Below are 14,755 nucleotides of genomic sequence, written 5' to 3' on the forward strand. Positions count from 1 at the left end.
AATGTGTGTGTTAATGCTCCTACGGCCAAAAGTGAATCCTTTAATTGACCTGAATATGGTCACAATAACGGCTAACACAAGAAGAAGTATTTCTGTGATGTCCATTGCACACCGCAGTTTATTCAGCTGTTATGTCGGGTTACACGAATTATCGTTTTTTTTTTTCCATACCCATGTTACAAATTGAGGTATATTCTAAAGGTATACATTTTTATACAAGATTATCATGTCAAGATAAAAGGCAAGATTGTTCTTTTGTGACGTCCACATGACATGCAGGATTGCACTTAATGCCCAGATTGAACGTGATTCATTATTCATGATTTTAAACATACATGTAAATGCAGATTATGCTAACTTTATTTCTTGACCTATAAAGATTACACAGGGATTGCCTCCTTGTAATATCCAGGTTATGCATTCAGGCAAATGAATCTGTAATGACATGAGATACACATGAGATTATGGGGTTTTAACAGTCAGTTGTGATAGTTCGTGTTGAGTCAGGGCTGGGAGGCCCACGGGCTCAAAACACAATATTTGAATAAAACGATGATGTATTCTATATTTTTTAAAACATGTTAAAAAAAAAATAATTATATGTATGTTATCAATTTCTATAAGTACTGTGGAATAAAGATGTAACGGATATTTGAGTCTTTCATCTTTGGCATTTTTGGTGGATGGCTGAAGGTTGGGTCTTTTCCACCAACAGGGAACGGGTTCACTTCGGAACATTTTGACCAAAAATGTATTGGTTCGGACTTCGGAACCCAGCTTGAACCGAAAGATAGCTGTTTTTTTCCAGTGCGAACTGTAACTACAGCAGTGGGTGTCTACTGCTGCTACTACTACTGTTTGCTTCTGTTGATGACGCATCCTTCATTACAATGGTTCCGCTCAAAACTGGTGGAAATGCAGGCTGGTTCACTAGATGGAACCAAAGTTCTAAAAGTCCTGAATGGAACTGATTCCCTGTTGGTCAAAAAGCGGTGTGTGTGTGTGTGTGTGCATAATAGTAGAAAGGGAGGGAAGTGTGGTGAAAGGAAGCAAATTCCAATACATAGAGTATTGACAGAGTGCACATAATATATAAAAGAACATGATTTAATGTTAAAAGCTGTTAACAAAAGAACAAACAAAACAAAAAAAAGAGAGTTGATTGAAAATACATATTGTAAAAAAAAAAAAAAACTTAAACCTATTTTAATTTGCAAATGATTATTATATCATTACCTGATTGCTCTAAATTAATACTGGAGTCATAATATATGGCATCTACTATCTTTAGCAGAATATGTAAATAAGACACATACATAATTTAAATACGTATTAAAAATATATGTGCAAGGCCACGTATACTTTGAGAAAGAGATGCTGAACAGTGACCCCTTCTGGAGAAACACGCACAGTGCTAAGGCTGGTGCAACAGCTGAAAGGTAATAACAAATCAAGTCAAATCTCTCGTTTTCCTAAACTTATTTGAGATCAGTTATGCCCATGCCAACTGCAGAGACCTAGGCCATAATGTTTATTCAAAGTTAGGTGACTTATTTCATTATAAAAACAACTCATATACTGGAAACCATCTCCTCAGATTCATGGCTTTTGACAGTGCAAATGCCCAGCCCTTGTGACCACCCCCCCCCCTCTCTCTCTAAAAAAGGAAATTTCTTGGCAAATAAGAGTGTATCTATCTAGTGACTTGGCAATATCACTCTACTGACTTGCACCAAGATAATAATGCTGGATTACAGCTGAACAGTGTGCAAGTCCAGTCTAGTGCTGTTGATAAAGCTGCATTGAAAACGTGACGATACTGGAGTAGCAGAGTGGATCTCGACCTAGCTACAGTTCGTTTTGACATGAGGCTAGCCGCTCACATCAGCTCAACGTCTATCTACAGATGGGTTTGCATGCTGTGGGGTGCTGTATGGCATGTGACGAGCAGCACGTAGCCTGCATGCTAAAGGGTGTAAACATTTGGTATGGCATTACAAAAAAGCGAGGGTGAAGCACCGACCGACGGAATATGAGATGATGTGTAGAGGTGGTTGCTTGTTTTGGTCGAGGTTGGTCAGAGAACAACAAACTGGTGTCACGGTTATGCTTCGAAAACAGCCGTTTCAGCGATCCAGTTTGTCGTTTGAAGGAAATGTTATATTGTGTCTATTGTGACCATGAGAATCTCCTTTGACCAACTATTCCAGTAAGTCGTAAGAGAGCCATGCACAAGCTAAAAGCACTAAAAGCAGTGTTAAGGCCATCCTGTTTGCATATTATAACAAAACCTAAATGTGTGTGCGTTAGTATGATAAGACGGCATATGAAATGAGCACCTCTGGTTCTCCAGTTCACTTAACAGTCTATGTGGCTGGGGGGTTGTTAGAGACTACTGTGCTGTAAGAGATGCGCACGTGTGTGTGTGTGTGTGTGTGTGTGTGTGTGTGTGTGTGTGTGTAGGCCTTAGAGAACGTCTGATTGACAGCTCACAGGGTTCAGCCACAAGAATTCAGTTCTGAGTTGGCTTGGAGGGCAGAGAAGGCGGGGAGAGCTTGGTCATGTTGAAATAAGTGACCAGCTGACCAGGAACCTCGGCGAGAACACTCTGGGCCAGCGCCTCTTTGGGAGACTGGAGATCAGCGGAAGGAATCAGAGGGGGGAGGGGGGGGGGACAGACAAAATGAAAAGATTAATGTCAAACACCATCATCAAAAAATGTATCAATGATATCACTGAAAAGTAGGCAAGCTCAGTGAGGCATCTACAAATGTTGACGTAATATGTGCACAGAGTCAAACAGCAGGTATGTACACAAACAGCAGGTATGTACACAAAGACAAATGTGAACACAGCACTCACAGAAAAGAAAAAGAAAAGGTTTTGAAAATGCACCAGACCATGGAGGCACATTTCTGCATGGTATTTCGCTTGCTTTTTGGTGATTCTGACAGCAGTGTGGGTGAGTCTAAGCACATGAAGCTGAGGATGATGGTGAGGGGGGTGCAATTAAGCATGCAATACTAAAAGGCAGACGGAATGGGCGGCAGGGAGGTGGGCAAGCAAAGAATAGGGTCAGGTAAGAATTAGCCCTACATTACTAAGAAGGGGCGGGATCTTGGACAGGCATCAGTTTGAGCATTTTGAAGTAGGAGGAGACCTGCTGGGGTAACTCGGCCAGGACGCTCTGGGCCAGAGCCTCTCTGCTGGCCTGCAAGGAGAGGGAGACACAGGGAGAACTCAGGAGGATGCTAACTAGCGTCGCCCTAAAACACGCAGCAGTCTAACTAGGACTACGCAAGAGCCTCTCTGGTGGACTGCAAGGAGCGGGAGACACAGGGAGAACTCAGGAGGATGCTAACTAGCGTCACCTAAAACACTCTGATCAAACTACATAGTACCACAGAGAACTAGCCAAGACCATGAGAGCAGCTATATAAACTAGAGTGGTAACTGATCCACAAGCAATGGCAGACTAATCTACTTAGCCTAGGTCTCACCATCACAGACAATACACCATCGCCACAGCGGGGCCTAGGCCATTACCCAAGAAACAGTTGAGTCAATGTCACAGATGGCAATGGAAACCACCGTCAACACAACTTTAAAACAGCGGTGGTGAGGAGGTCTGGAAATCACCACAGCCACTATCGAACGATCACATGACTGCATTACATCATTAGTACAACATCACCTTCAAAGCTTCTTTGGCACCGACAGTACTGGGGCAGGGCTGTAACCACGACAACCAGAGCGCCGCTCTCATCAGCAGCACCACAGTAGCAGCCATCATTTTACATCACCAATAGCGCTACAGCGGCATAGAAATCTCCTTTACGTGAATTCGTTTCACTTTCGCAACATTGCGAGGAGAACGTGCACACCGTCGCCGTGATCCTTGGAGGATGGCAGCACTCTCGGATAAGGGAGAGTTGCAGTCCTTATCACCAGAGCAAGCAGCAGCTGAACCGCCATCTCATAGGCAGTCTAACCAACACCTTATCTGGAGTGCAACAGTCTCACTGACATCAACACCTACACAGCTTACTACATAACTCGAGCTAACCAGGGCAACTGATGTCAAAGCTGCATCCCAGAAGTAGCAACTCCCTTCACACAGGGTTGGCAATCCCATTTCCCCAACCTTAACAGGCCTTGTTTTGTGTGCAGCTGAAGAGCTACCATAACTGGTATGGTCACAGCCGAATATGACTTCCAATATGGCTACCACGTAACAACAACCTAACTCACATAATCTCACGAGAGATTTAGACCCAATTCGCATTGGAAGCGGATCCTGAAGCAAACATCGATTATGCAGCAGCAGCATGAACCTTTGCGTTTCCTCAGACACATCACTACTTTAAAATCGCGTGTATGCTTGTGTCTGTCTGTGTGCGTTAGCACTCCCAGAAATCGAAACAGCCATGATTGCATGCCCAGAAAGCAGTGGAGCTGGCATGAAACGTGGTTCAGGCTGGATGGCAACGAAAGACTCACGTTCTGGAAGTTTCTGAAAGGCACAAACTGCACGATGTCTCGGGCGGCCGTCTCTCCGTTGGGGGCGCGCAGGCGGCCGTCGTCGCCGTCCAGGAACTCCATGGCGCTGAAGTCGGCCCCGCCCACGCCGATGATGATGATGGACATGGGCAGGCGGGAGGCGTTGACGATGGCCAAGCGGGTCTGGTCCAGATCCGTGATCACGCCGTCGGTGATGATGAGCAGCACAAAGTATTGCTGCGGGCGGGAGGGAGGGAGAGAGGGAGAGAGAGAGAGGAAGAGAGAGGGAGGGAGGGAGGGAGGGAGGGAGCGAGAGAGAGAGACAGAGAGATACGTGAATGATCTTGGAACACATTAAAAACTTGCATTAAAATCATTTATAGAGAATGAGAGAGGGGGAGAAAGAGAGGAGTGAAAAGATAAGAATTGGTCGAAAGAGAAGTGAAAAGGTATATTATATCATATATATAAATAAAATCAAAGAGTTGTCAAAATAGCATGTTCATTTTTATTCATTAATTAGAGAAAAATAACGCACCAAAAATATTGAAGCAGATTAATCACACGCTATGATCCCCTTTGAACCCATATATAAGCATCAGCCATATAGGATTAATTGAACAGTGGCCAGTCTGCATTGTGATCAAAGTTTGTATTTATCCCACTGCGCACTTTTGATGTGGAGCAAGCATCAATACTTTGGGCTGTATTGGTAGTTGGATGTGAGGTTTACAGCCTCATCTTGGAACTATTGGTAAACATCAAACATCTGGGGGATGCTGGTACAGCCACACCCAGCAGTTTCAGGGGATCAAAGAAGTCAAATATTACATCAACGTCACCATCACACAACGAGAAAAAAAAAAAGGTCGGACCCAATTTCATTGAGTCAGTCGGTTTACGGGAAAACAACATAATTTTAAGAATGGCTGGAGGGGTGAAAACAGGAAAGGAGGTTCAAGAACATAAAGCTTAGATTAGGGCAACTGGGCAACTCTTCAGCTAAGAGCACAGGATACACACAAACAGCAGACCTGTGTTTAATGACACATGGTCCAGTACACCAGACATTAGACTGAGGGAAAGGAAAGCAGAGGAGATGGCCTTTTTCTGAACGTTTCTCTTTTGGATGCTATATGACAAAGATTCAAACGTCAGGCTCTTACCGATGCTGTTCTCTGATTGGCTGCCTGGCTTGCAAACCTGGCCATGTGGTTGATGATGGGGGAGAAGTTTGTGGGGCCGTAGAGGCGCACCTGGGGCAGGCACAGTCTGTAGGCCTCCACCACGCCTTCAATACCTACCACACACACACACACACACACACACACACACACACACACACACACACACACACACACACACACACACACACACACACACACACACACACACACACACACACACACACACACACACACACACACACACACACACACACACACACACACACACACACACACACAAATGCACACACACACACAGAGACAATGTGGTTGACAAACCAGGGGAGAGCTGTGGCTTGATGGTGAAACATTTGAGTTTCTGGCACTGAACTTCAAGCTCTGCAGTAATACAATCATCATGTCTCTTGGTTTGAAACAAGTTGGTACAACCTAGATTCAGCTACAGCAAACTGGCAGGATGCCAGGCCTATGAGGTAACAAGCAGTTGAAAAAAAAACACTAGTAAAATGGAGCTGGTACGTGTCAAATTAATCTGATTATGTGAGAGGAAAAACAGGAGATGTTAACGTAAGGAAAGTGTGACTTCAACACTCTTTCTTGTGCCAGTCTTCTGGGGGATGTTAAGGCTAGCTGGATATGCAAAAGAGTGAGAGCAAAAGAAAGATATTGGCTGCATGTAGCATGGACCACAAGTTTCGTCAAGAGAGTGGGATCTGTGTGACAGTGCATGGGTCTACTCTGTCCACCTGACAAGCTACCGCTCAAACTTTTTCATCTTCAATATACTCCTTTCACTACGAGTAAAGAAAGCAACTCACCCTGGCAGTATGGACTTGTGGGGTTGAAGTTCAGAGGGAACTCGTGAGAGACCTGCAAATACAGAAAAAAACACATCCGCCATTAATACACAACAGCACACAACAATACAGACCCCCGAGAGAGAGAGAGAGAGAGAGAGAGAGAGAGAAAGAAAGAAAGAAAGAAAGAGAGAGAGAGGGAGAGAGAGAGAGAAAAAAAGAGAGAAAGAGAGAGAGAAAGTAAGAGAGAGAGAGGGGGAGAGAGAGAGAGAGACGGACTGTGAAATCGTTCAGGCTGTACCTGCCAGTTAGGTGGAATCTGAGCTCCAAATCCAAAGGCAGGAAACAGTTTATCACTGTAGGAAGAAAAAACAGAAATCTAATTCAGTAATGTGCATGTCCTATATTCATTCACTTTTAGCTAAAGTACCTCATAGTATTACAGATTCTAAAATCAATAATTGTACCTACTGCTCATTGAAATCTGAATATTTGTCAACAAAACATAATTTGCACTCAACACAGTGTTTAGTGAATTTATCAGTTAGTTGTGTATTCATCATGGCTGCGTTGTCCCTGTGTCACTACAGTGTGTGTGCTAGTGTGTGTATGTTTATGGGATGGTGTAGTCACCTGTCGTAGTCCTGGATCACCATGCCAACCGACCAGATAGCGCTCAGGTACTCGTTGACCCCGTTGGGATTGATGTAGTGCAGTGAATCAGGAGAGCGAGGGTCACCGTTTGACCCGGTAAAGTCCACTCCCACCTGCACAGAACCACAGGAGCAGTAGTTAGTCAGTGTGTGTCAGAGAGTGTGTGTGTGTGTGTCAGCGTGCGTGTGTGTGTCAGCGCGCGTGTGTCAGCGTGTGTGTGTGTCAGCGTGCGTGTGTGTGTGTGTCAGCGTGTGTGTGTGTGTGTGTGTCAGCGTGTGTGTGTGTGTGTGTGTCAGCGTGTGTGTGTGTGTGTGTGTGTGTGTGTGTGTTCGTCTGTCTATGTGATTGGGTGTGCATATGTGCAAGGAATACAGCAGTGTTTATGTATATTGGTAAAACTCAAGGCTTGGTATGCTCTGTGTGTGTGTATATCTAATGTGCATACAGCTTGAAGGATCAATGCTTACCGTGAAGTTGATTTCACAGCCTCCCATGATGTAGTCCAGGAATGTGTACTCCTTCACAACCTGCACACATCCAAATGGCATAACGCAAAACAAAATCAGTTTTACGTGAATGAGCTATAGCTTTTAAGCTCTGACCCAGAAACCTGGGTGTTAGATGTTTGAATGAAACCCAGGACGATGACAGTAACTCAAAAGGATATGACCAAAGGGGTATGTAGGCAAACAGATGCGTGCCTGCACACACACACGCACAGACACAGACGACACACACACTCCCTTCCTCAAAAAACCACAGCAGAGAGGATGTGGGATGAAGACTCGTATCAGAGCAGCACGGTACCTCGCACAACTTGAAGCTCACAACTCCCGAGTTCTTGTAGTGCTTCTTCTTCTGCTTCTTCTTCGAGTTGATACACTCAAACTCTGCCTGTCAAAGAACACACAGACATTCTTCCTGTAAGGTAGGTGGGTAAATGAACACCATGACGGCGCCTATTGTCATTTTCATGGCAAAGAAAAAGGTGAAATGTACAAACAAACTAAAATGACACAGACTCTTCCTGTAGGGCATATTACAAAATGTATTCGGAGCACAAGGTATTGGGCACTCCTGCACACTTACTGGTGTTGTGCGTGATGCCTCGGTCAAGCGCGTAAGTGTAGTTTCAAATATCCCGATCAGATCATGTGACCCGTCGTTGTCATAGTCGTAACACTCCACCTGAGAGGGCCAGGAGTCAGTCAATCATTACTTAGTCTCTGAAGAAGGCGTGCTTCAAGGAAGTACAACACTTTCAGAGACATGCTATACTTAGATGGTCACTTTCACCACAGACTTACTATAGTATCTGTCTCACACACACACACGTACACAAACACACGTACACACACATATATATACACACACACACTCACAAAAATCTTTTTCTAAATGTACACGGCAATGCCACCCCACACAGCATGCAGTGAAGATATTAATGTAAAAAAAAAAAAAAACACCTTCCTGTGAAAACACAAATAATATGACGAGAATGTGTGTTTTCTGGAAATGTGGACCACTCAATGGCACACATATTCAGTCCACCCACTTAGACTGGGCGAATTTTTCCACCTGAGAGGGCCAGGAGTCAGTCAATCATTACTTAGTCTCTGGAGAAGGCGAACACAAAACCTCGCCCAGTCTTACAGGCAACACAGGCAATCCCTCACAGTCTACTTCATACATGTTCAAGAAAGTGCAACACTTTCAGAGACATGCTATACTTAGATGGTCACTTTCACCACAGACTTACTATATTATCTGTCTCTCACACACACACACACACATATGTATATACACACACTTGCAAAAATCGTTTTCTAAATGTACACGGCAATGGCACCCCACACAGCATGCAGTGAATATATTAATGTCAAAAAACCCACTTCCTGTGAAAACACAAATAATGTGAATATGATGAGAATGTGTGTTTCCTGGAAATGTGGACCACTCAATGGCACACATATTCAGTCCACCCACTTAGGTATAAAGGTACAGAGGCACACGCACTCACACAAACACACACACACACACACACACACACACACACACACACACACACACACACACACACACACACACACACACACACACACACACTCTCTAGACCTCATACAAATGGTGATGTTGGGGAACTCACTTGTCCTTCAGTAGTAGACAAATTAGAGCTGAAAATCAATTTATTCATTAGTCACTCATCATCTTTGAACACCTGTTCCTGATGTGCATCCACACACACACAAACACTGTTGTAACCATACACACACACACACACACACACACACACACACGTAGGACAGTTTAGGAACACATTGCAGTGCTTAAGCTTAAGTTAGTAACTGCCTGTGCATAGTGACATTGCATACAGTGCAGAATTGCATGCGCATGTGAGTGTGGATGAGTAAGAGAGAGAGAGTGAGTGTGTGTGTGTGTATGAGTATGTGAAAGAGAGAGAGAGAGAGAGAGAGTGAGTGAGAGTGAGAGTGAGAGTGTGTGTGTGTGTGCGTGCCTGAATGTAAGTGTGTGCGTGAGTGTAAGTATGTTCTGATACACACCTTAATAGGTTTGTCCATATCATCTCCACACAGACTCTGTAAAGGGATTCTGAAGGGTCTCCAACAGGGGTTCAGGTTATTCTTCACCACCTGCATAAACACAATAGCATTCTTACAGCCTGTACTGAGAGAGCAGTGCCATCGCATCTGTGGATTAAGTGGCTGTCCACGGCTACAGGCTACATGCAACCATTGCTAAAATACCCTCTACATTACAAAAATAAACTTTGTTCATGGCCCCTTAAGTACATTATAACCTACCTCCTCTCCTCATCCTGTAAGCAGTAACACACATATTCTGTTGGTGCAAGATGGCATTTTCACTAAAAATGTGATTCTCACTGTGACATTTTATTTCCGTGCAGTGCCTAATCTGACTGCACCTGGTGAATTTTTACATTTTTAAATGTTTCTCCAGTGTCTTTTCCACATTAAGAAAGCTTTGTTGTTTTGTGTAGATCAGTGGTTTCAAGAGATATAAACTGCCCCATGTTTGAGGGCCACAGAAAATGGCGAGTGAAATTTTTGTTTTTCACCACATGAAATTAGCCGATGGCTTCTCTCTCTTTTTTAGCTGGTAACAACATAAATGCAGCTCTCTAGTTCTGCTGATGTTTCTTACACCCGTGTTCGGCATGCCACTTTTGGTGATGGAGGACAATCCCACTGTTTCATCACACCACAACCCTACAGGTCTACTTGCGTCAACTCAAGAGGACAGAAAACAAACCATAAGCCCAGGCAAAGGGGTGTTTTGGGAACGGTGCTATGTTGCTCATCTGTTGTTAAGATATCCTGGGACACCCAAAACCTGAACTGGGACCAGCACATTTGGGGATTCACTTGGGCTATTTCATGAATTTTGTGCAAATGAAATTTGTCCACCACTACATGAACTATATTGGCCCTGCAATGTTTAGCTTACATTAAGCTGTAAATGTCCAAGGTTACTGCTGTGTGGTGAAGGTGCTTACCTCTGTCCGGTGTGCAAGCTGCCACCCTGATTCCATCTGTCTGTAGAACTCCAAGTAAGGATCCGACTTCCCAAAGAAATCCTAGAAGACAGTTTAAAAAACAGTGTGCACACTTTTATTTGGAGGAAAACAAAACAACATTTAAACACTGAAGGCATAGATTGTCCTCATAAAACGGGTTTGATAGCTGAAGTAGACCTTTTAACTTCAACATTTAATTTTTCACTAACATACAAACACTAGAATGTACAGGCATCACACAAATACAGTCTGAGCCAATACAGCTAACAACAAATAAGAACATTTACACACCATGCTCAAAGCCCTTCAAAACCCATCCATCAACCCCCCCACACACACCCCCCCCCCCTCCCTCCCTCCCTCCCCTCAGTAACTGACAGGTGAGCTGTAAAGTGTCAACCAGAACACTGCTGTAGTCATAGCTCCATGGCTAAACCATGACTACAAAGCTTAACGAAGCGGTTCTCTGACAGCGGTTCTGTCCCTCTCACCTTATTATCCAGCTTCCTGGCCTCCGCCTCAAAGTTCACCACTCTATTGTCCTTTATCTCTTCAGCAGAGATCTACAGGAGAGTGGGAGCAGTCGCTTTAGGAAGGGAACTTTCCAGAACACTATTTGGTTTTACAACAGAGCTTGAGAACAAAATTATTGACCATTGGGTTTAATCCAATCTAGCATTATGCTAATGATCATATGATATAATCATATAATCACAGGTGCCTTAAAAAGACATTTGCTTTTTAAGGCAAGAGTGACAACGTACTGAAGGAGGCTGAATATGGCCACCAAACATGCCTTAGATGGCGTCAGTGGAAAACCAATCGGATTGTGCCAAAGCATTAGCTAATGGGGCCTGTGGAAAGTCAAATGTGCAAGTATTTTAATATAAAGTTTTAATTGTAGAACACATTAAAGAGGTGGACAACTGTGGAGTAGTGTATAGAGTGTATATATCTCACAATACATTCTAATGTCATCAAGATCTGTGTACTGTAATTAGTTAGCAGAACAGCCAATGTGACCAGACTACAAAACCCAGTCTGGATATTACAGTGTGGCGGAGGAACTGAAAACAATACCACACCCATATTGAAATATGACAATAACTGTAATATTTGCATTGAGGGAGCTGCATTTAATAACCGCTAAACATAGTGGGCTGTATTACCGTGATGGTTCCTTTGCCAGCAGGTTTCTTATTCTTCAGGACCAGTGGCCGAGTGAGTTTTCTACTGGAGACAATCTGAAACAGCACAAACACTGGTCTAAGCTGGTCACAGCTCTAAGGACATCACGCTGCCTCCCTCCCTCCATCTTCCTACCTCTTCCTCTCTCATAGACCATTCCTAGTTTCTGCCCTTGGAAAACTCTATGCTGTAATCTTTCTGATACACTGGTTCTCTACATTAGTCATCTCTGTCACAGGACATACTGTTACGACATACATACAGCCTGTGCATTTTGTTGAGGGTGCCCCTGAGTCAACTTCCTGATTTACATTTGGGAATGTCATTCAGGTGATGGCAGTATACTTTATTTTTCAGATCAACAGGCTTGACTTAGTTTTTTACATAGAACTAAAACACTGGAAAATATAGTTTTCACATGAGTAACTTTAGACTACACACACAAAAAGAACGAAGGTGGGAATCCCTCTCTCTCTCTCTCTCTCTCTCTCTCGTATGCATCAAGTGTACATGGATGTAAGTATGAGCGCTTACCTGACCAAGGGTGCACTCAAACTCTCCCAGAAAGTCATCATCACTAAGATCCACCGTTGCGTTGTCAATATCATAAATGCCAAACTTAACCTTCTGCACCACCTCAAAGTAGTAATCCAACAGAAACTTCTTGGCAAACTGTGGGTTGAGGCAGTTCTGCACCTTCTCAGAGCGTCCCACCTGAACTTACAAAAATGAACTTGCAATGAGTTTGTTTGTAACAGGAATTGACAGGAGTTCATTTACACTCTGTTTTCTCTTTCAATGTGTCCCATGCGTAAAGTAGAGATAAATCAGATAGCACTCACCTCGAACCACTGCGATCCGGATGCGTCCATCAACAAGACACACAGTGGATCAGATTTCGATGCTATATCTTTGTCCAGCAGATTATCACAAGACACTGTCAGTTCCACCTTTGCCACGCACTGCCCCGCCATGCCTGCAACACACAGTTTTTGAGTTACATTGGAATTCAGCAGTCTTAATAGCAGCCGTCTTCTTTCCTACACCCTTTCCTTATCCAGATGTCCAAGCAACAATCAAACAGCAATTTCATTAAAAACAAATCTAAGACACTTACTACTATTGGCTTCAAATGTCAATGACCATTTCCCCTGTTAAACGTAGTCAGAGGGCGTAGGTCTACCGCTAACACCGTTTACTCTCTCTGACAATGGCCACTGTGTAAAGTTTGACATTTGCTTCACCTAGCAAGCAAGGTACCGATGGGCTTTATAGTTGCCTAAGTTTACTAAATGGGTGTGTCTATTAAAGGCCGCCCATTTACCGACTACGCTAACGAAATCAAACATTAGCGTAAAATAGCTAACATTACTTCAGTCAACCCAGTGACAAAACTAGGACCACTTTGCTAGCAGGCTAACTTACTGCGTACAACCAGATAAGTTGCAACTATCAAAACGTATGGTCAATGTTATCCTAATGACCTAAACTGGCGGATAGCTTAACATGACTTAATGTTACCATAAACACACACGTTCCGTTAGCTGTTCAAACACTACAGAGAAGACAAGTAACGTTAACGCTATGCCATATTTATCAGTGAAACGCAGAATAATACTTCCATTTGCCATGTAAACCTAACACCCATGGTCTACGAAAGTACCTACTTTTCATGTTGGTAAGGATTTCGTCGAAAATGGCTGGAAAATATGACTAGCGTGTCGTAAATGTTGACCTGACACTGTGATGTCACTAAACTCTACGCTGTGCTGTGGGGTTGAGACCTTAAGATGGGCTGGACTCTACATTCCAAGGGCGGAGTTTTAAGATGCCAGCCTGGGTAAAAGCCTACATCATTTCTACGATCTTCTCCTATGGTAACATGTATCGTAGCATTGTCTGCATGCCGCACTTATACAGAGATAGTGTAGGTTACATTAAAATAATCAACAAACAACTTGATATTATTATTCATGAGAAAGAACTGAAGGACCTGTGGTAGTCTCAAAATGTAGTCCTTTGGGTAAATAAATGTTTTGCTTTTCAATTTGTGGACGGTAGTGACTGCAGTTTGGCCCTGGTTAATATAATTAATGTCGTTTTAAACAAATGAATACGCTTTAGTGAGTAGCCTATGTCACGTCTTAGATAAACTATTTTGGTAGCGTAGACTATCAGAGAAAGAAAGACCACATTGTCTTAATGACAAAATTCTGAATTTGATTCTGTAAAATGTTGGTATGAATTCGGAACATTTTAGCGTACAGATGAGGCCGATGCGTATAGTTGGGTCTATGATTTACACAAGGGGGAAAGGAAACGAGTTTTAATGTCTCGGTGAATGCAGAGAGAACATGAAATAGGAATGTGTCAAGCTAAATGTATGATTGGGAGCAGGCTTGTTATGAACAGAAGTCCGGTGTTCCAGTTAAAGCGATGTGCGAGTCTAGTTGACCCCCTTTTGGCCCTGATGGTAGGACTCCTCTCTCGTTATTTTCACTCTTGTTAGCATTTCGAGCGCTCTCTATCTCTCTCTTTCACCCTTCCTCTCACCTTTCTCTCCATCTTATTCAATAATTCATGGAATGACGAGCGATGAATCACCGCAGATTGTCAGTGATTTACCCAGATCATTCACCCGGATCTTTTGTAATGTTTAGCAGTAATGTTTAGCACTGCCATAAGCAGGACTTTTAATACATCTTTTTACTAACCTGGGAGTGACAAGTCCGCTTTCTCCGTTAATCCTTTTAGTCCTACGCCTGCTGCTAATACAAGGCGATGAATTGCTCCACTCACTACTCGCTTTATCACCTGTACAATCTCTTTAAAACATACCCCAGTCCGACTGTCTAACCCTTAGCAAGTAGCTG

The 14,755-nt window shown here is 43.4% G+C and overlaps 1 protein-coding gene across 4 annotated transcripts; it reads right to left on the reverse strand.

Moving 5' to 3' along the window:
• Nucleotides 1–87: 87 nt before the first annotated feature.
• Nucleotides 88–14,755, reverse strand: cpne3 (copine III). 4 transcript variants are annotated; one of them, XM_012824168.3, is made up of 17 exons: nucleotides 13,550–13,669; nucleotides 12,725–12,858; nucleotides 12,417–12,596; nucleotides 11,864–11,938; nucleotides 11,186–11,257; nucleotides 10,674–10,754; nucleotides 9,700–9,789; nucleotides 8,228–8,326; nucleotides 7,946–8,032; nucleotides 7,606–7,665; nucleotides 7,118–7,251; nucleotides 6,786–6,840; nucleotides 6,506–6,557; nucleotides 5,667–5,800; nucleotides 4,501–4,737; nucleotides 3,097–3,211; nucleotides 2,504–2,632 (listed from the first exon to the last, which is right to left on the reverse strand). In XM_012824168.3, the coding sequence occupies exons 1-16, from the start codon at nucleotides 13,554–13,556 to the stop codon at nucleotides 3,101–3,103; spliced, it is 1,608 nt and encodes a 535-aa protein (XP_012679622.1). In that variant the 5' UTR covers nucleotides 13,557–13,669; the 3' UTR covers nucleotides 2,504–2,632; nucleotides 3,097–3,100. The 4 variants fall into 4 exon arrangements, with proteins under 4 accessions (XP_031440180.1, XP_012679621.1, XP_031440179.1 ...); XM_031584320.2 differs by lacking the exons at nucleotides 3,097–3,211; nucleotides 13,550–13,669 and adding an exon at nucleotides 14,597–14,755 and having other exon boundaries at nucleotides 88–2,632; XM_012824167.3 differs by lacking the exon at nucleotides 3,097–3,211 and having other exon boundaries at nucleotides 88–2,632.

Source organism: Clupea harengus, chromosome 17 (genome assembly GCF_900700415.2).
Source record: "Clupea harengus chromosome 17, Ch_v2.0.2, whole genome shotgun sequence".
NCBI classification, from domain to species: domain Eukaryota; kingdom Metazoa; phylum Chordata; class Actinopteri; order Clupeiformes; family Clupeidae; genus Clupea; species Clupea harengus.